This window comes from Pararge aegeria, chromosome 8 (genome assembly GCF_905163445.1).
Source record: "Pararge aegeria chromosome 8, ilParAegt1.1, whole genome shotgun sequence".
Lineage (NCBI taxonomy): Eukaryota > Metazoa > Arthropoda > Insecta > Lepidoptera > Nymphalidae > Pararge > Pararge aegeria.
Window position 1 is genome coordinate 18428289 of NC_053187.1, and position 22561 is coordinate 18450849.

General features: G+C 34.6%; 1 protein-coding gene across 1 annotated transcript; it reads left to right on the forward strand.

The window, feature by feature from the left end:
* Positions 1-3889: 3889 nt before the first annotated feature.
* Positions 3890-15656, forward strand: LOC120625533 (elongation of very long chain fatty acids protein 7-like). The gene is made up of 6 exons (XM_039892579.1): positions 3890-4026; positions 10509-10699; positions 11229-11309; positions 12973-13135; positions 14286-14422; positions 15142-15656. The coding sequence occupies exons 1-6, from the start codon at positions 3966-3968 to the stop codon at positions 15487-15489; spliced, it is 981 nt and encodes a 326-aa protein (XP_039748513.1). The 5' UTR covers positions 3890-3965; the 3' UTR covers positions 15490-15656.
* The last annotated feature ends 6905 nt before the right edge of the window (positions 15657-22561 follow it).

Here is a 22561-nt window from a genome sequence, read left to right on the forward strand (position 1 = left end):
ACTCTACTCTACTATTTATTTACATCATAATTTGTTTCTGATACTAATGTGCTATGTTGATCACATTCGTGCCAATATCAGGCCGTAAGGGAGAGCTATATTAGCACAAAAAAAAAACTTTGCGCGTAACCTACATACTACTCAACCTACATAAGTAATCACGCGCAATTACTAGTTGGTTGATAATATAAAATGTTAACAAACAACTTTGATACAACGGGGAAATTGACTTGCGCATCACGTAAACATGGCAAATATATTCATAGTCACAATATTGTATTTTTTTACCCGTCTACCTCGTTGGTCTTGTGGTTATTATTCGACTGCATCACGAGTTCATGGATTCGATTGGGCAAGAGAAAAACAACTTGGGCAATAGTAAGAGTAATGAGTAAGACAATAAAAGTTAATTTTTTTTATTATTAATCTTTGCTTGAGATTATGCTTTATGTATGGAGGAGCTATTAACTGCTAATTACTTAAAACTAATTTATATTGAAATTAATTTTTTTATTAGTTTCACCTCTGACTCTACCACTCTACCTTTTCTTTCCAAGAGGTTTCTACCTTTTGGTTTTTTTAAAGTAATTATTTTACTATTTTTTTTTATTTTAGGACCAAGCTATTGGTTCACCTGATTGTAAATGGTAAACTATTGCCTATAAATAGAGCAACAATTCGCAGTGTGAGTCCTATAAATTTCCGCCCTGTATCTATAAACCTGAGGAGTAGGTGTAAAGCCACATGCAGTGGCGTGCATGGAGGGTATGCACAGGAATGCAGATGAATAAAATCTCCAATATGAGTTATAAATACTTAAGGATAGGATTTTTATAACTCTTACAATGCCTATCCTTAAGTTTTTTATAACTAGTACGGCAGATTTTTTCCATTTTATATCATCTGCATACCCTGTGCATACCCTCTATGCACGCCACTGGCCACATGTGACCGTATTTACACCAGTTTCCGCACCCATCAGACTGGAACGCCGTAACACTATTTGGCAGCAGAAATAAGCAAGGTGTTAGTACTTCCCGGACGAGTTCTGCTACAAAAAGCTCTACTATCTAGCTTAACATATTTCCAAGCATCCCAATGTTCTGACTTTAATGACAATAATTTAACTACGCCACAACCCTGTGTAGGAAAAATAGAAAAGAGTGTGTGTACTTATGTATATACGCGTTAGAAGTTATACTTCTTTGGCTTCTGGAAAAAAATAACTCAAATGCAGTAGAGATTAATGATAAATATTAAAATTAATCACAAAGATTTTATTTAAATAAAAAAGGTTTTATTAACGTAATAATATTTATTTATTCACACTGTTTATACTGTTACGAAACACGTGTTCTAAATATAAAAATACTAGAATATACAACTTGAGCATACTTATCGATTTTCATGCCAACCAGAACTAACTTTACGATGTAGAATTCAGGTGTCGGTGTGCGCGCGCATCGTAAAAATTCACTCTCATCATTTTTCTCCATCGCGCCAAAAGAAGTATAACTTCAGAAATACGGGTAGCCCCCGGGAGTGCCGTCAAAAGTGAAAACTTAATTTGGCGCATTAGATATTTTTTAGATGGGTACTAGGGTTATTGGGTTATAAATTGTATTTTACTTATTATAAGAAACTTTAAAATACATTTAATATTATGTATCATCGTTAAGAATTTTGACAACTCTTGTATCATCATCATTAAAATTATTTCAATCTAAAATAGAAACTGTAGGTTCATGGCAACTAAATGAACAATTTTGATTAAATAACTTATTTAAATATCTCGTGAATACCGCATCGATTGTACTTTTATATCTATTTGTTCTAATACTGCGTTGAATGGACATAGTAAATCAAATCCTCTATTAAAAATTCAAATAGCTGCGACTCGTAACGGTGTTGCAAGTCCAGAGATTTTATCTCATCTAAAAATATACGTATCGCGTTGAAAGAAGTTTTCACCTCGTAATGTCTCTACCTTCTGATCGATTTTCTCTTTCTTCCTTTGCATGATGTATTTAGTAAGGTTTAGTGCTGCGTTTAATATAAAAAAATATATGAATAATTAATTGAAATTCAATACAATTACCACAACAAAAGTAATATTACTTATTATTAGGTTACAATCTTATACAAATATATAAACGTGAAGAGTTTGTTGGTTTGTTTGTTTGTTTATTAGGAGGCGCATAGATCCAACAAATACTGTTTTAAAATCGGTGTTTTTTTTCTTTTTGAAAGCGTCTATTCGATTTTCGATATTATTTCTATAAAATAATATAAGTCAAGGTTGTTTACCTTTAAAAGTTCTAAAGAAAAGTGCGCGACAGCATATGTCTATATTTTAAGGTTGGCTCACTATAACTTTTACGTTAACTTATACGCGGTCAAAGTCGTTAGTGAGTTATAATAATAAAATTTAAAAAAAAACAGAGTTAAATATACTAATAAGTTAGGTTTAATCAGTCAATATATGTTAGGTATATATTTGAAACCAAACTTATTTAATATGTGTTTGAATCAGGTTATTTTCTTGTGTTGTTTTTCGCTAAGAAAGAGTTTTTCTAAAATCAGCACCAAATGCAATGAAATTAATTTGGGGATTATGTTTATTAAGTTGAAACATAAGAATCTGTTTAATTAATAGTTAACTTACTTATCATAAATTGTACGCAGACGACGAGATAATAACCTAAACAGACCATTACGCAGCGTGGTTTAGATTAGCTCTTAATTAACGGAAGCCCTTCTTTATGAAGCTCTTTAGGTACAGAAAGATACTAAGATTAGTCGGTAGGTTGGTAAAGCGCCGCCGCTGACGCCTTAGATAAATAAGACCAGAGAAAATTCAAAAAGTATAAATTCGCAAATTTCCTCTTTCGGGAATCGAAACCAGGACCTCCCATATATAAGAACACAGCGCTATTACAGTCAACTAAAATATCCTACTAATATTCTAAATGCGAAAGTTTGGATGAATGGATGTTTGTTACTCTTTCACGCCAAATCTACTGAACCAATCTGATTGAATTTTGAAATGAAAATAGATTATGCCCTGAATTAACACAAAGGCTGACTTTTATCCCAGGAAAATGTAAGGTTCCTGAAGAATTCATGAAATCCGAAAAACCTTGTGAGAAGCCACGGTCAACAACTAGTATGACATTCTTTTATCGTACTGAATCTTCATTTGCTCGCGTTATGTAGGGTTGGAAAATATCTTTTACAAACTTCTAAATTCAGGCTTTTTTAACACATAAATTTAATGTCTAAGGACATTAATAAGAAGGTATACAGAAAATAAAGACTTAATAATAAAAATATAAACTTACCGCGAACCTAGAATACGGCGCACCGAGTCCACGAGTCTCTTCAATAATATACCTAATTGACTTTTGATGTGAACCATCTTAACTATCTATTAGCGTATATATTTAAATTGTTGATATAAAGCATCTATTGTACTAATTGACCCATGTGCCGTCACGCCAAGCGGTAAGACGCTATTATGTCATAAAGCTACCTAGCAGTGTAAGTTAGACGAAGCCATTTTTAATTATGTTGTAATTATCTTCTGTAGAATGAGTTAAGTTGATAAATTATATGTACTCGTATATTTATCAACTAACTATTTAACATTAAACATGGAATTCATGTTTAATGTTTACTCATTGTTACTTTTAATAATTATAAATTCTACTATAAACTTAAATGCCAAAACAGGCGTCCAATGATGGCCGTCTTTTTTAAATTTTAATTTGTTACACTGGTCATTCAGCCCAACCTTTGGAACCTTTGTCGTACAATGTATGAACAAATGTAAATAAGTTGAACCCAAATTTGCACATTCAATTCATATCGTCATATCTAAATATCTGTTTCAAAGCAAAACTGTTCACGTCGTGTGGCAGTGTGGACGAATCGCGAAAACTGTATCAGTGGGTCCGCGATTAAAAATGGCGGGCTTAGTGGAAAGTATACTAAATGGATACAATTATATGTTTGATGACTTTGCTCGTGAGTATTTTTAAAATTAATGTTTTTTTTGAAAATAAACTTTCTGTTTACGACTCTTTTTTGCGTAATCGTGATCTTCATAAATGTTTAGGGAACTACAGGGTAAAAATTTAATATTTGACATATTCTTAATTTTTCTTAAATGTAAATGTGTATAGTCGTAAATTCGTAAATTAGTGATATCAGAATATCGTCTAAGAAAAGTGCATAAAGCCTTTGTGGGGCTGAGTATATGCTTTTATAACATGAATCTTAGATTAACCTTTACAACGAGGTTACAATACTATTGATGCATTTTTTTTTATGACACGGTTGCTTGGAAGCAAGCCTAATATATATATGCTGCCAAAATTTCGAATGCCTCGCCTTAATAATAATACCTAATGGTTGCTTAGTGGTCGACCATACTCGTAATTAATTTAAATTATATATAATATAAGTTTTGACTTATATTATATATAATATAAGTCAAAACTTAACTTATATACTTGTTATCATCAGTAACTAAATCAGTCAGTCTAGATCATTCCGAGTTTGAAAGGATACTTTCTGTTATTTTATATAGCCCGCTTTCATCTCACACAATATAGAACAATGATTGTTAAATTGTAAAATGATGTTTGAAAAGAGCAACTGCTGAGTTTCTTGATGGGTTCTGCCTTCCGAACCGGTGGTTACTATATACAGACAAGTTGACGTTTTATAAGTGCTTGTATTAGGCCTTCTTCTTCTTAGTCGTGCACTCTTGGCAGAGTGGTCGTGGCTGCTGAGATGAATTTCATGGGGCTAGACATCACTGGATTGCACGGCTTCACGCGCGAGTCTTCTCCACTTTTGGCGGTTGGCAGCATGTCGAAAACATTCTACCACAGTTGTCTGGGTCAACGATTTCACCGTATCTATCCAACGAGTATTAGGCCTACTTACAAAAAAAGGATTACGATTTTTTTGTGTTTAGTGTGTTTGTTTATGGATTACATCTTATTCGGTGAAACGAAATGGAGTGTTCGCGTTGCGACGCACAGTGAGCGTTTCATGATAAAAGCGAACGTTCGTCCGTTTGTTTGTATGTTACCTTTGATCACCATACAACCTTTGATCAATCATACAACTGAACTTGATGAAATTTGCCACACGTGTAGCTCGTATATCCTAAATATATATATTATATATACACGTGTATCCTGAATATCGGCAATAGATATTTCTTGTATTCCACTACAAGTTAGCACTTTTCTAAGATGGTAACGGGCTAGCATGCTAAGAGCGTATTTGTGTGGAGCGTTGTCCTCTTATGGGTACCCTGTTGAATTCTTGAGCTTATTTTTTTATTCATGCTAGAATACACAAGTAATTAAAAAGCAAGCAACTAAGTCCACCAATCCGCAATTAGCTAGCGTGGTGGACTATGGCCTAAACCCTTCCCTTTGTGTGAGGAGACCCGTGTCATGTTGTGAGCTGGTAATGGGTTGATATGATGACGATAAGGGTTAACTGCGCCCAGTAGTATACCCCTGGTGAAAATGTCTTTTGGTTGTTTCGTTAGGACGTTACAGAAGGACGATATTGGGTGTAAAAATACGAATGTTCCTGTACACCACATTTAGGAATTCGATATTTCTCCAGGAGCAAAAGTAGTCTATTTTACTCTCCGATATTTTAACTAACTCTTTGCCACCAATCAATTCGATTACCTACTTAGTCAGCAGCTAAAGGAAAGACAAAAATACAAGCATTCAAGTTTATAGTAATGAGTGATAAAATAACAAAAGCAGTTCAGGAAGAGTTGGTTCTATTTAGTTTTAGCAAGACAAATAAAATTATTCGTGAGTGTGAATGACCTGTGTCACCGCTACAGCACCGAGTCGATAGGTCGTCCTATATGCTGTTCGTTACAAATGTAGTTTAAACCGAGTTTAATTTTATTCCACTACAAGTTAGCTCTAGAAGAAGTCTAAGATAGTAGCGGGCTAACCTGTTAGGGAGTATGGTAGTCATACCCCTAATCGGTTTCCACGCGACATCGCACCGGAACACTAAATCGCTTAGCGGCACGTCTTTGTCTGTAGGGTGATAACCAGCCACGGTAAAAGCCTCCCACCAGGCAAAATGTTAGCTCTTGACTGCAATCTTACCTGTGGCAATTTAAGATGGTAGCGGGCTAACCTGCTAGGGTACTCCCTAGCAGGTCCAGGCACACCCCTAATCGGTTTCTACGCGACATCGCATCGGAACACTAAATCGCTTAGCAACACGTTTTTGTCAGTAGGGTTGTAACCTGCCACGGCCAAGGCTCCCACCAGACAAAATGTTAGCTCTTGACTGCAATCTTACCTGTGGCAGTCTAAGAAGGTAGCGGGATCACCGTTACAGAGTTTGGTAGATATATTTTATAATAATCCTTAGCCGTTTTGGCTACGGTCACTGCACACTTGTTTCATTGTTAAAAGGGCTTTGCTCGTGTGCCCTAATATGAATTATGTACCCTATCTTTGCACTGAAAGATCGAGCGCAGTGAGGACAAGTTAGGGTATTAGCCATCAACATAATTATACGTTATGTTGGAGTGTTGAAGATATATTTACTCCTAATTGGTTTCTATGCGACATCGTACCGGAACGTTTAATCGCTAAGTCTCCCACCAGACCAGACCACAGAAAATTCAGAAATTATAAACGATAATCTCAGTAGTGCAGTTGACTTAACAATTATTCATTGTAAAGTTAACATCTCCTGAGGATGCTCCGGATTCGGAGGAAAACGTGCGTACAGGGTACATTGCCGAAGATCTGTTTGGTGTGGAGTATAAAGATTAAAGAAATTATAAATTACACATAACATTTTCCTGTTTTTCGCGGAGTATAGCAAGCTACGCTTAAGTTTCGTTGTACTTCTACATTTCACATAATAAACATGCATTTTTTATTTGCATGTCAAAAAAAAAATTGAAATAAAAATGTGTTTTGTAAGGGAAGAGCGAGATCTTCTGGCACAGGTTTTAAACTTAACAGAAGTTCTCCGCCTTATCTGCTATTGTTATATGTGAACAAATAAATTTTCATTTCATTTTCATTTCATTTCATTTCTTAATTACCTTGCAAAATTATGAAATACAAGGTGCTTCTGACGTATACCTGCACGCATAACAACAGCAATTAAAGCCTGATTTTCATAATATATCATGAAATTCCGCAAAGTAACGCCTGCATCTATCCAACACTGAGACTTTATTCTGTAATACGTAGTGAATGAAATCCCAAAAGAACCGCTGAAAATTTAATAAATCAGACTTTGTGGTAGAGTCACTACAAACAGACTGACATGACGTTCCAAAAGTGCTCTACTGGCCTACTTGAAATAAATGAATTTTTGAAACGATTGCAGGTGATCTGCTAGTCGTAATTAATCATTCTGACGCCAATGCTGACCCTCGGCTTAAAAGAAATGACGTCATACAAAAACGCCTGAAAATTTCAATATCGTTACAAGAGTGTGTGATGTGTTTAGTTATTTAGGGTTCCGTTCACAAAGGGTGCTAACGGGACCCTATTCCTGTTAATAATACTAACTGCTGCCCGTTTATATTATATCTTTCCGCCTATTTAATAAGTTTTTAAAGGACAATGTGAGATGGTGATAACAAAAAAAAATGACAACCGACTAATCTTGTTGTGGGCTTCTTATTAGACCAGGGCGCGTTTGGAACCCTCGTAGCTTTAGTTTTAAGTTGACGAATTTATTTATCGCCATCAACTCACTCCTATGTCATATTTTACATGTAATGTACGCATCAAAAGTGCCATGTATGTGCGTATTTGAATAAAGAAATATTTGACTTTGACTTTGACTTTATATGTCCGTCTGTCACCGGGCTTTATCTCATAAAAAGTAATAGATAACAATTGTTATACTCACAAAATGTCACACGCGAACACAGTTTGTTACATATGGTTAAGGTTGGTATATGATAAACATATACGTGCACTTACTATGCTCACTAACTACGCAACAAAATTATATGAATTTACGTATTCTTTAATTCCGTGACTGTTAAAAAAGCAACGTCACTGAGGGGTCATTAGCGTTCAGTTTGTTTTCAACCAACGAATATTCATGCTAATACATGTCGGATAGTTTAATTCTTGACCATAATAAAAAGTTTTACAAGAAAATGGACTGTAACAATGTATATATTAAAAGTAACGATAATCTTAGTAGTGCAGTAAAGCAACAGCAAATTGGTAATCTATTTAAGGGACATTGTACAGCATTTTATAAACAAATATCGTATGAAAGCTTTAGTTTTGAGTTTACGTATGCACCTCAAAATAATGGAAAGATTTATGTAACACTTCATAAGTGCCTGTGGTAGGCCCACATGTATAAAGCATCTGTGAATTTCAATATGATGTATAGTTAGTCTCCTACAAATCAGAACAAATTTTAAAATTTTTAGGGTTCCTTATATAAAGAGGAAATAAATGAGCCAGGATCTTTTCGTTATGTGTCTGTATGTATAGCTCTCTAATTCTCTTCTTCTCTTGAACGCGTGGTGTCGAGTACATTAATTCCTGAAACTAACAGCCTAGATTCGTTAGAGCAAGAAAATCGAAACTGCTGGCCTAGCTTGACCTAGAACCATGATATTTGGCAAGAAGCAATATATAACGTGTAACCTTATTACGAAATACCGTCGAAGGATCATAAGTATATCTCATTAGGTACACCTATAAAAGAGCATATTCATTTTTCCATACAAACTAGTTCAAAACATTCTAAGTGTTGAAGCCCGTATCTGATTTTTTTCAGTTAATAATATACCTCTAAACCCTGTGAAGTAACATTTCGGTTTTCATTTACACGTTGTAATTATCATCATCGCCAATAATAGTCTAAAACTAATGGTACTCCTGTACTAAATGGTAGAAGTAGCAAAGAGGACGTTGCTTCGCTTTCTCAAATATAATACATACCTACAATTTTATGCGGAACCTTTTGTGCGCGAAACCGACTCTTACTGCTAACCAGTTTTTTTTTTTTAAGTTTATACGGGCTTAACCCCTAATCGCCCCCATTTAAATTGTATATGGGTCAAAGGGGATTGTGTAAGGAAATTGTTTCGATTAATTTCGTTACAATCAGCGGATGAAAAAATATAATGCCTGTAAAGTTTATGGATGAAGATTTTTAGGGAGAGCATTTTTAATGATTAGTGGTGTGTTACAAACAAAGTTGTGATGTCTTTATTTAAAACCACCAGTCACTTTTAGGTATTTCTGCCTGGCAAATTCAAATTGTGTTACATAGGAATTTACCTGTAAATAATAATATTTAAGAAGAATTAAAAAAATATGAAAATCAGAAATTAAAAATAATAATAACTACGACAATACACATCGCCATTTAGACCCAAAGTAAGCTTAGATTGTGTTATGGGTACTAAGATAACTGATAAATATTTTTTATGAATAATATACATAAATACTTAAAATATAAAGATAAACACCCAGACACTGGAAAATATTCATGTTCATCACACAAACATTTTCCCGTTGTGGGAATCGAACCCACAGCCTTGACTTAAATAGCAGGGCCGTTGCCCACTGCGCAAATCGGCCGTCAATAAATAAATAAGTGATAGATGTATATCTATCACTTATTTATTTATTGACGGTACGGTACGGACGATAATCACCTTTAAAATTGATGAAATTCTTAGGAGATACTATCAAAATTATTAAGGTCAATTGATTTAAGATAGTATTATTAAAGAAAGTAAGAATTAGTGTAATATCTTTTTTTTTGCGCAGTAATGAATGAATGAATATGAAAAGTAGCTATAATGGTGCAAATTGATTGGGCCGTACAGTTATTTTACGGGCAATACTCATAGTTGTTTACTCCATTTTTTTTTGTGATACATTTAATCGCGCCCAATGTCACCTAAATGCCGTCACGGAAATCGGCATGACGGTTTCTTATACCAAGGCTATCGCTCTCGACTTCTTTGTGTTGATATTTAACATCTCTGAGCGACCCTGACGACCAATTTATTTAATTTTGAAGTGTCTTACTATAATATTATCGTTACTGTATGTGTAACGTTTTTTTTAAATGAATCTATTTATAGAAAATAAAAACATAGTATAACAATTTATTAGTTGTTATTTATTTTAACACACTTAGTTTTTCTTAAATTTCTTAAGTTCCCAATTGACACGAAAAAAGGTTTTTAAATATTTTTTACACTTAATGACAGGTTAGAAAAAGTGCCGCATTAAAAGCTCATAATTAATGGGAAATATACTCTTCATATCTGCAGGAAAAATGGGATTTACGACCTTGGTTCCAAACAAGGACGTAAATCCCTTTTCTCCAACGATAGAGGAAGTTTATGCCCAGAAATAAGTCCTTTTGTACTGCTGACTGTTAAATATTGTCAACTAGGGCTGCTAGTTAATTGTTATATACTTACCTTCCAGATCCAATCACTAAGAACTGGTTCCTAGTTGCCAGACCATTCCAGATGATCGGTGTGTTATCCTTTTATTTATTCTTCTCAACACGACTGGGCCCCTGGTACATGAGAAACAAGAAGCCTTACGACCTGAGAACTGTGATCAAATATTACAACTTATTTCAAGTTGTTGCCAGTTTATACCTTTTTTATCAGGTAAGATGTACGTTTCTAAAGTTAAGTTCTTGACTTTATAAGTCTGTCTAGTCTCTGTGGGTCCGTCATACATCAGGGACAAGAGCCCTCCTAAATATGCTATCGGTTGAAGGCTCCCTTGGGGCACTTTTAAAATAAAGCCCAAAACATTTTGATATTTGAGATGGTTTGAGATTATTATGCATAGCAGAAAAATTTCGTACAGATATCTTTGAATCATCATCATCGTCGTTATCATAACCATTCCAGAATCCAGCCTACTACAGAGCATGGGTTTCCTATTAACATGAGACGAGTATAGCCGTGCTGAGACGTGCTCCACGCTGGCCTAGTGCGGATAGGAAGACTTCACAAGCCCTCGAAAAATTTATGGAAAACTCTCAGGCTCCTCACGATGTTTTCCTTCACCGCGTGACAGTGACATTTAAATTGCTTAAATAAAGTGTTTATATTTTAATTGATATAAATTTTATATTATGTTCGTTTCAATAATATTTTATGGCTTATGTTCGTTCTATTATGTTTTCAGGGATCGGCGTACGTTTTGTCAAAAGAGTATTCTATCCTGTGCCAAAACGTGGATGATCCGAAAACACCAAGGGCATATAACGTAAATATTTAAATATTCACATGAATGCATACACAAGAGCAACTACTACTTTGTATAATGGGCTTACTACCGTCACAGAAGTATTATTTTTATTTATTTATTTATTTATTCCCATCTTAAATTTTTGTCATTACAGGAAAAAGTTATCCAAATACGACAAAGCAGCATGTTATGTAAATTTTAATAATATATATAACTATAGTGTAGTGTTCACTCAGAGTGCAACAAAATAAATCCGTCTTCTCGGCTATCACATTGAGGGTACGGAGTGCGCGCGTCAGTGGCGCCTCCTTCAGTAGCTTGGTATTTATTTTAGGGTACAATGAGAATAATTCTCAAACAAGAGCGTCAACAATGTTAAAGTTTTTTAAACGATGGAAGTAAAACCCCTGAAATTGCTCGTATAACACATTTTCATTGGTGAACAGTCGACTATTTTAGGAGGATAATTTACTCGAATTACTGAATTTATTATTCTATTTAATGTGTTATTTTTGAAGTAAAACTTCTTTAGGCGCGACAAGGGATGAAATCAGATTTTTTTTTCACAGAATTAAAGCTTACCTTACGTCAGACGTCTGTGTAGTTTCCGCTATTTAAAAATAATAATTTGGATTGGTCGTAAGTATATGTCATATACTTCACGCTTCTCGACTTATACGCCGGCTAGTGGCAAATATCATAATCAATTAGGATTATTTATTTCCAATATTTTCAAACGGTTCAATTGTGAACTGCAAAGTGAATAAAAAATCAACAGTTTTAAAAAATATATTTTAAATTGCTTTTTTTTTTTTTAAATGTGAAAGTGATATTAATGTAGTTTAAATAGAAAATAACATGAAATAGTGAATATTAAATGAAATGGCGGACTCTTAGGAACATTTATTATTTCATCAATAAATAATAATAAATCTTTTACTTCAATCGCGCGTAAAGGTTACACTCACACACTTTTTGTTTATGTAGTAACACGTTTTCGTACACCAAACCATACATTATCAATTAGAAGAGCATTTATATAATGATAATTTTAATAAAATATGTACAAAATGAGATTATCATTCGTAGATTTAATCTAATTTTTTTGAGTTTAAATTAAAATCGAGCCAAACTAGAGTGTACTACATTAGAGCGATATTACCGAGGCAACTAAAATCCCCTTAAAAAAACCTCCTTTTACCTGACTGAAAGCTCGCTTCTTTGGCTTGGGTAAACAAACCAGGACTATTAAAGATATGAAATAATTTCCACACTTGTTTCATAATCTATTTACAGAATTAAGAACATACAGAAACCGTGAAAACGACTAATAATTGAAGCATCAAAAACCACTCCACCTTAGAGTTGTTTCTCGAACAAACGGTTAATCACTTCATACCATTTAGCAGTTGAAAGTAATTATTTGACTTGCAATGTTCTTAACGTTTATCATAAAAATGGGAAAATGAGAAAGAGCTTGTGTAAAGTGAGACGTGCGCGAGGCGTTTTCACTGTTTTTGGACACAATTCACTGCATACAATAATGGCTGAATGAGGGTTCTGTATATTCTTTTTTCTGTGGTACAATTAATACAATTATCAAAGACATGCACTTTTATTATGTTTTTTTTTTATGATTAGCAAGTTTTTCAATAAAAATATAACTTTCTCTTGATTACAGATAGCGGTATCAGCGTGGTATTACTTCATGATAAAAGTAGTGGATCTACTCGACACCGTGTTCTTCGTGCTGAGGAAGTCAGACAGACAGATAACATCGCTACATTTGCACCATCATACACTGATGCCGTTAGCGAGCTGGGTGGGAATAACATACTTCCCAGGTACTTGCAATAGCATGCCACATTATTCAACTTCAAAATTCAAAAAAACGGACAACGGCTTACGGTTTCGGAAACCTAAAAACATGCGGAAGCAGCGCGGCGCGGCGCCTTGAAGTCGGAGAAGTGAAACGCTTAAATAAACTTATTGGTTGCATAATCTAGTAGTAGCAGAGCGTCGTGACAGAGCTCGTTCGGGGAACTACTACTGTCATGCTTATTTTGCCGCTAAGCAGCATTGTTACAATGTTGTATTCCAGTCATATCATGTGTTACATAAGGCTACTTACCTACGCCTCAATAGTGGATAGAAGCAAGCGTTACTCTGCGGAATTCCGTGATATGCAATGAAAGTTAAGCTTAATTTGCTATACTCTGCGTAAAGTAAAAATCTTGTTTATGACAGCCACTTGAGGCTTAACACCTACACCTTGAAGGACACATGTGGCACGTTGGAACGTTGGGACGTTTCTTGCATTCCCTGCGAGATATTGCTCTGATTTTATAGGCGACAGTTTTCTGATTTTATAGGTGTCATTTGTAATAATTCAATAATTCAATAACTAAAACTAAACTAATAGAATAACGAATACAATAACTAATAAAATAACGAATTCATTATTATTATAATTCAATAATTAATTATCAATAATTATAAATAAAAAAATTATAAGCATCGTCACATTACACTTAGGGTTTTGCGCTTAATATATATAACGTAGAGAGTAACGAGAAGAGCTATACACTGTATCTATATGTTTACTTCGAACTGTCCTCGAAATACCCCAAAGCCCTATTCAATGTAAACATCACAAAATTTATAGTAAACTCTAATTTTAACTTTACAATGAACGCTAGTTGCGCTTAGCAATTATTCATTGTAAAGTCAACATCGCCTGAGGATGCTTCGGTCTGGAGCAAAAAGAGCGTAAAGATAACATTACCGAAGATCTGTTTGGTGTGGAGTATAAAGATTGAAAGAAATTTTAAACCACACCGCATATTCTGCTGCTTATCTCAGAGAATATAGCAAATAAAGCTTAATATTTATTATATACTCTCATTAAATTCTGCAAAGTATTTCTGCTTCCACCTAATATTTTGTTTTTAGTCCACTACACCAAATAAAATCACACAATTTTCTTAATTTCAGGCGGGCAAGCATCTATAATGGCAACATTGAACTCGTTTGTGCACGCCGTCATGTACACTTATTATTACTTGGCAGCATTTGGGGACAAGTATAAGAAATACTTGTGGTGGAAGAGGCACGTCACTGAACTCCAACTGGTAATACTTTATCACTTTTCAGGTTCTTTAAATCATAGGCTTAAGCTGTTCTTCGTTCTATGTATCCACGAACCTTATTGGTCGTATTTAAATACTGCTTCTTTATAACAGTTGATTTTCATAGCTGTTTTTTGAAGTTATACTTTTGGCGTGTAACGGAAAAAATATGAGAGTAAAATTTTACGAAGCTCGCGCACACCGACACAATGAAGCTAGCTATAAGGTTTGACAGTGTACACTTTCAGTTGTCAGTCTGCGGACTTATACAATCAATGTTGAGTGAAACTTGGTTGTCCGATAATAAGTCTATTAGTATTCCGAATTTTATTATTAGGATATTATTTTATAACAAAATTAACTGGTTGGAATCCTGCAGATGTTTCTCAAGAAGTGTTATTTTTTAATTTTTAATTTACATGTTATTAAAGCTATACGTGGGGCAGAGTTCGAATCCTAGCACGCACCTCCAACTTTTCTAAGCTATGTGTGTTTTAATTAATTAAAATATCACTTGCTTCAACGGTGAAGGAAAACACCGTGAGGAAACCTGCATGCCTGAGAGTTCTACATAATGTTCTCATAAGTGTGTGGAGTCCATCAATCCGCACTGGACCAGCGTGGTGGACTCCGGCCTTAACCCCTTTTCATTGTGGGGGGAGACCCGTGCCCGGTATGATGTTTGATATGATGATGATGTTGAAAGCATTATTTTGTTTCAGTTCCAATTCATCGTCGTTGGTCTACACGCATTGAACAGTGTATTCTACGAGTGCGGGTACCCAACATGGATTAAAATCGGAATGATTATTTACGCACTTATATTTATTAATATGTTTGGAAACTTTTACTACGCATGCTACATATCAAGAAACAGATCTGGTGGGAAAGACGCCAACAATACAGCATCTAGAGAAAGTAATAAAAATGGATTATCAACTGAAAAAAGTAATGGACTGAGGAGTAAAAAGGAATCCGACGACGAGACGATAAAAAATATATATAAGAAAGGATACGACACAGACGCCAAAAGCAACAATGGACTCAAAAAAAATTTAAAAACTCAATAAAGTAGCTGTATTATAATCTGTATTGATAATGAATATTGGTGTGGCAATATTATTTCTATTTTAAGGCTCGTGCATAAAAATATTACTTTATTACATTTTAAGAATTCGCTCTACAGAAAAGACAATCGAAATAATTATCTTGCAAGCTATAACACTACGATTTTAACGACCGCGAGGCGAAACGGTGAGCGCTGTGAATTCAAGTAGGAGTTACCGGGTTCGATTCCCAGCTGGGGCAAATTGGGGAATTCATAATTTCTGAATTTTCTCTGGTCTGGTCTGATGGGAGGCTTTGGCCGTGGCTAGTTACCACCCTACCTACAAAAAGGTGCCGCTAAGCTATTTAGTGTTCCGGTGCGATTTCGCGTGGAAACCGATTCCCCTAATCGGAATGACTACCATATTCCTTATCAAGTTAGCCCGCTACCATCTTAGACTGCATTATCACTTACAACCAGGTGAGATTGCAGTCAAGGGCTGAAAAAAAAAACTATGGATCGCGGGCTCTTGGGCTTGAAACCTGGGTCGGGTTAAAAATTAGGTAGTCTAAATTTTCATTACCAGCCTGGAGTTAGGATATTTACGGTGTCAACCCCCATGCCTCAGGCAGCACGTTAAGCCGTCGTTGGTCCCGGTCATTATCACCAACTTGTGATAACATTCGTTAAAGTCTGACCCGAATTAGAGCAGCATGGTGGGTTTTGGTTCTTTAACCAGGTATCCTATAAGAGATGAGGCTTGTGCCCAACAGTGGGATGTTAACAGGCTGTGGATGGTGGTTAAACTGTATATTAGTTTCGCCTCGAAACGTGCTCGAAGAATAAATGTTACCTCTTGAATAAATAATAATAAATATTCTACGACAATACACACATTGCCATCTAGTCTCAAAGTAAGCGTAGCTTGTGTTATGGGTACTAAGACAGCTGTTGAATATTTTTATGAATATAATACATATAAATACTTATAATATACATATAAACACCCAGACACTGAAAAACATACATGTTCATCACACAGACATTTTCCAGTTGTGGGAATCGAACCCACGGCCTAGGACAAAGCAGAGTCGCTGCCAACTGCGCCAATCGGCCGTCAAATGTGCATCATCAAAAGCTTATAGCTGTCCATTTCTTGACGACCTCGCAACAGTGAGCGCTGTGAATTTAATTAGGAGGGAAATTCAGGAATTTATTATTCTGAATTTCCTCTGGTCTAGTCTGATGAGAGGCTTTGGCCGTAGCTGGTTACCCTACAGAATGACGTGCCGTTAAGCGATTTAGTGTTCCGGTGCGATGTCGCGTAGAAACCGATTAGGGGTATGACTACCATACTCCCTGATAGGTTAGCCCGCTACCATCTAAGACTGCATTATCACTTACCACCAGGTGATATTGCAGGCGGCTTACTTATAGTGGAATAAAAAAAAAACTAATGGCGTCTCCGAGTGGGAGGGTTTGCCCACTATCATACGCATAAGGGAAAGTTACCCTATTAGATAGTAGTAGTAGCATAGGACTCAATCATCTTCCTAATTTATTACTTATCGTTCTAATATCTATCTTTCTTCTATATATGGGTGTAGATAATGACCTTCACCCGCTCGAGAAGAGAATAGAAGATAATGAATACGGAGAGAAATAAATGATTTGATATATTATGACACTTAAATTAAAATTTTAATGATGTAAGTTTATTGTTTAAATAAAATAAAGCATAATCTAGCCCGGCGAAGCGGGCTGGGTACGCTTGTTCCTTATATATTTGAGTGTGTATTTCTACTTTTGTCCTTGTAATCCCGTGGAAAAAGACCGTAATATTTTGCACGATGTAGTTTTTGTTTCCTTTAGGACAGATCCAAACTAACTGCTATATTTTTAATACCTGATGCTAAAATGGCTGAATGTATTTTTATGAAATTTAGTATCAGGGTAATATTTTGGATCTGGTAGTTGTACCGAGAAACCTACTATATTTTTAAAATGCCAAAGTGAGCTCAACGTGTGTTGTGATCCAGGAAAAGTAAGTTAACCGAGAGTTATGATAATAAAAATAATAATCATTTAATTTTATCTTACTTTCGCTACACCCACATGTTTAGGTGTTAAACACATTTAACATATCGTGGTTACCACACGATTGATGAATTCCTTAACGACAAGGCTGCTTGGAAGCAGGCCACTTTGCAAAACAGAATAATTCTAAAGATGGTTATACTATAAAATGATGTTGGAAAAGAGCAATCTGCTTAGTTTCTTTCCGGCTCTTTTCAGTGGAATCTGCCTTCCGAACCGGTAGTAGAGTCACTACAAACAGACTGACTTGACGTTTCAAAAGTGCTTCAAAATTTATTTGAATTGGGTGAACATACACCTTATCGTAATAAGTCGAACAGTGGAAGGTACACAAAATAAAAGTAAAATAAACATTCATGTATATAATGAACTACACACAGAACTAAGAACTTAAAGAACCCTCATTCAGCCATTATTTAATGCAGTACATTGTCTCCACAAAACAGGAAAACGCCCCGCGCACATCTCACTTAACACCCACGGAATGTTGCTATCTTAGAAACTTTTCCCATTTTTTCCATCTTATGGTAAAAGATTAGCACAAAGTAAAATAATAACTGTCAACTGTCAAATAGAATGAAGAGACTGCCTGTTCGAAAAACACTACTAAAGTGGAGTGGTTGATGAATCAATATTACTCGTGTGGTTTCTGTACGTTCTTAATTCTGTGGAACTACATTTCATTCATTATTTATATGCAGGGACCCATAAAAATAGGAATAATATTAAAAAGTTAGGAAAACGAAACTGGGTTATGATTTAATATTTTGTTGAAAGTCATGCCCAGTTGTATATCAGAACATAATCTACAGACTGTCTTGAGCGTTTATACATACGGATATATTATGGAAATTATGCAACAGTAAGCAAGTAGTTGTTCTTTGTTTGGACATACCACAAAGCATGTCTTTGTTCATAGGAGAAGATTAGTAATTAATAATACTTAATAATAAATCTTTATTTGGGAAAAAAACAACACAGGAGTTAAAATATAGAATACACGCTACACAAAAACATACCAATGAGGATCAATGAGTACCTAAACTATTAAAAAAAAAAAATCTGTCACACCTTATAGCTAACTACAGGGTGTCGGTTTTTTGTGACGGTGTGCGCGCGCATCGTAAAGATTTACTCTCATCATTTTTCCCTAACGTGCCAAAAGAAGTATAAACATTACAAAATTCTATTATTCTGTAATAATATAAGAACAACAACTTATTGATTTTCAATGTTTAAGATGTCAACCAAACGTTATTGTTTTGTTTAGACAGCGGTCTAGCGTGGGTTCGATGCCCACAACTGGAAAATGTTTGTGTGACAAACATGAGTGTTTTCAGTGTCTGTGTGTTTATCTGAATATTATAAGTATTTATGTATATTATTGATCAAAATATTCATCAGTTATTTCAGTACCCATAACACAAACTACGCTTTTTGGGGCTATAGCCCCAAAAAGCGTAGTTTGTGCCATATATGGCGATGTGTTTTGTCGTAATATATTTATTATGTTTATTATTAAATATTGTTTTTTTGTTTATTAATCAGCTTTACCATGTAATCGATCCTAAAGAAAATAACCTATAAAATAATATATTAGTGTTATTTTTATATCTGTCTACTTATAACTATTGAATGTACAATATGCTTATTAGTTTTTCATGTTTATTAATTTCATAATTTTTGATTTTGTTTATTATTTACCTCTTTGATGATTTTGTATTTCACGATGTCCTTCAGTGTTTTTATATTATATTCTATGTTATTGTCCTTTTTTATGTTTTTTTTTTGTTATTGTTTAGTCGCGAGCATTCAGTGACGACGAAGATAATGGGGCTGGCTGAAAACCAGTGCTGCGCGTTTTAGTATGCAGCTATACTGAGCCAGCTCCTTTGTCACACATTTTTTTTTTATTCTTTTACAATTTATGACACAAATGTAACATTTTACACAAATGTGTGACAATAAAGACGTTTTTTCTTTCTTTCTTATTTTACATTTCCTTTCGGTAAAAACTATCCTGCATTATTATCAACAAAATTTGTCCATAAGTATAATAAAAACATAATTGTTAAATAAAATTTCAATAGGGCGTAGGTATAGCCTTATGAAAATGTTAGTAGGTTGCCAAATCGACAAATGTGATTTTAGTACCTACACTACTTATTACTATAAACAATAAATGAAGTGAAATTTTCAATCGAATCCACGTAGACGTACATAAGAATTTAAAAAAATATGATTGGGCTGTTGTTTGGACTAATTCAGGTTGTTAGAACTGTAATATATTTTTTAATAATAATAATTGATAGACCAAACAGATGACCCACCTGATGTATATTTTATATTAATATATTACGTATATTTATTTAAATCATGTGTATTTGTATCTTTACATTTTGGTATTTATGTATCTATCAACACTCTTGGCAATATCCCGTTCTCTTGCTGTAAGTCCTATCTACAAAGGTTGCCTCTAACAGATTGCTTGCAGCAATAAGACCGCCTTTGCATGTCTACATTGTGTACTGTATACTCCTTACTGTTTCTTTTCCTGTATGTTATACGAGCAATAAAGTGTTTCTTCTTCTTCTTCTTCTTCTTCATCTTCTGATAAGTGGAAAACAGAGCATAATATAAACAGAGCATCACTTCACAGGGCATGCAAGGAGCACGTCTTGAAACATGTCGCCCCGTGTCCATCAATTTGAGGAGTAGATGTTAAGTATCATAACATAACCGGAACACAGCATTGCAACAGTGCTGATTAGCGGCAGAAATAAGCATGGCAATAGTACTTCCCCGGGCAAGCTCTGTCACAAAAAGCTCCACAATGAATAATTTAAAATTTACGATTTTGTGTTAAATTTTTTTTTTTTTTTTGCAAATTAAGTTTATATGACGCTTTGTCAATGCTATGTGCACTTGTCATTGACGTGCATATCAGTCCATGTGTTCGTGTGTGTGCTATGTTTAAAAAACGTGTAATATGCATGTTGTTAGTGCTCTTAAATAAATAAATAAATAAATAAATAAATACAATTACTAAATTTTTTGATACCTAGTATAAAGTAGGTATATCTGGTTATATTAGTCAGGTACGCTTTTGTAAAGTGATTCCGAAGGTAATTCTGGTTCTAAACACATGTGGAGACTAATTTTTTATCCACAATAGATAAATATCTAATGACGGCTCTAAGATGGCTTGGAAGCAGTCAGCTCAGATCCCGTGCAAGATAGTAAAATGTCTGTTGGAAAAAAGGAACACCTAAGTTTCTTGCCAGCTTCCAAAAAGAAACCATGATAGAGTCACTGTTTTTACAGACTTTGGAAACGATAGACGTGTCGTTTCCAAAGTGCCTACTTAATAGTATTATAAAGTAGGCCATCTCGAATTCAATGAATTATTAAAAAAAAATACCTAAATTTTCACTTCAAATTTTAATAAAAATTTTAATAGCAATATCACTTCAACACAGAATTCATGCATTTAATTTTAACTTCAGATACATCCCTATCCCTATCCCTATCCCTACTAATATTATAAATGTCAATGTAAGTTTGTTTGTTACGCTTTCACGCAAAAACTACTTAACTGATCCTCATGAAACTTCGTACACATATAAGTGTTAGAAGTAACATGAGATACTTTTTATCCCGATATTAAGCTCGGTTCCTTTGGGAGAGGGTATGAAAGTGTTTGACGATTTTAAACCATAACTCCTACAAATTATAACCGATTTAAATAATTATTTTTGTACTATAAACGTTGTAATATGTGTTTAATTTTGCCTAAACTTTGTGTAGATCTGATGAATGTGTTTGGAGATAGAGGACAGAACTCCTCAGCGGACAGCAGCAAACCCCTAATTTAACTTTAATTTTTCTTTAATTTTTTTAGAACTACAACTAAATTGAATGCCACATCAAAAATCAAAATCAAACGCAGACGAAGTCGCGGGCAACAGCTAGTAAAAAGTAATGAAACTGAGTTTTTATTCCAATGTCGTCCCATCAATTAGATGAAAACGTTCTGCATCATGCTATTTAATTTAATAGCTTGGATTTAAAAGTACCTACGAGATTTGTGTTCTTCTAGATAATTACGACCTGAGAATCTCAAATACCAGATAAGTTACTAGTAGGTAATATGTTAGGAATAAATACTAAGAAAATTCAGAGATAGCTCTTAGATCTCAGGTAAAGTATAAGTCAGTAGTCGATAGTTATTCAATACCTCATTAGCCCCTGATGAGCCTCTCTTATATATTCCAGATTCCAGATAAATAAAATTCAATATTATCATTAGCCCACTGTTAGGCACTTGCGAACTCTCTCATAAGAAACGGTTTTACAACATATTCCCACCACGATGCTCCGATGCGGGTTGATGGGCTTTAACGATTACCATTACAACTGCTGGTTATAATAACCGAAATCGATAGCTTAACTTACCCCCAAAGGCACAATGTTAGACTTTTGTAGTTGTGTACAAAGAAAGCGATGATAGCAAAGTGGTTAGGACTTCACTTTCGGGGAGCCGAGTTCAAATCCAAGCACGCAACTCTTACTTTTAAAATTACGTACGTTTTAAGTAATTAAAACATCGCATGCTTTAACGGTGTAGGAAAATAAAGATAGAAAGCTTTCATGCCCGAGAATTCTCCAAAATGTTCTCAAAGGAGTGTGAAGTCCACCAATACCATTTGGGCCAGAATGGTGGACTATGGTTTTAATCCCTTCTCATTGAGGAAGACCAGTGGGTCGGTAATCGGTTGATATGATGACATGATGATGGTGATATTGCAGTCAAGGCTTAACTTGTAGTGTAATAAAATAAAAAAAGATGAATGTCATAATGACTGGCTCACAAATAAATCGTTCGTAAGAATTTGTGATTATTGAGTAAGTGATATTTTATTTATAATAAACACGCAAACGATTCCTCTGATCGATTCGGGCCACGGTGGTCCAGAGAGATTGTCTTACTACGCAGG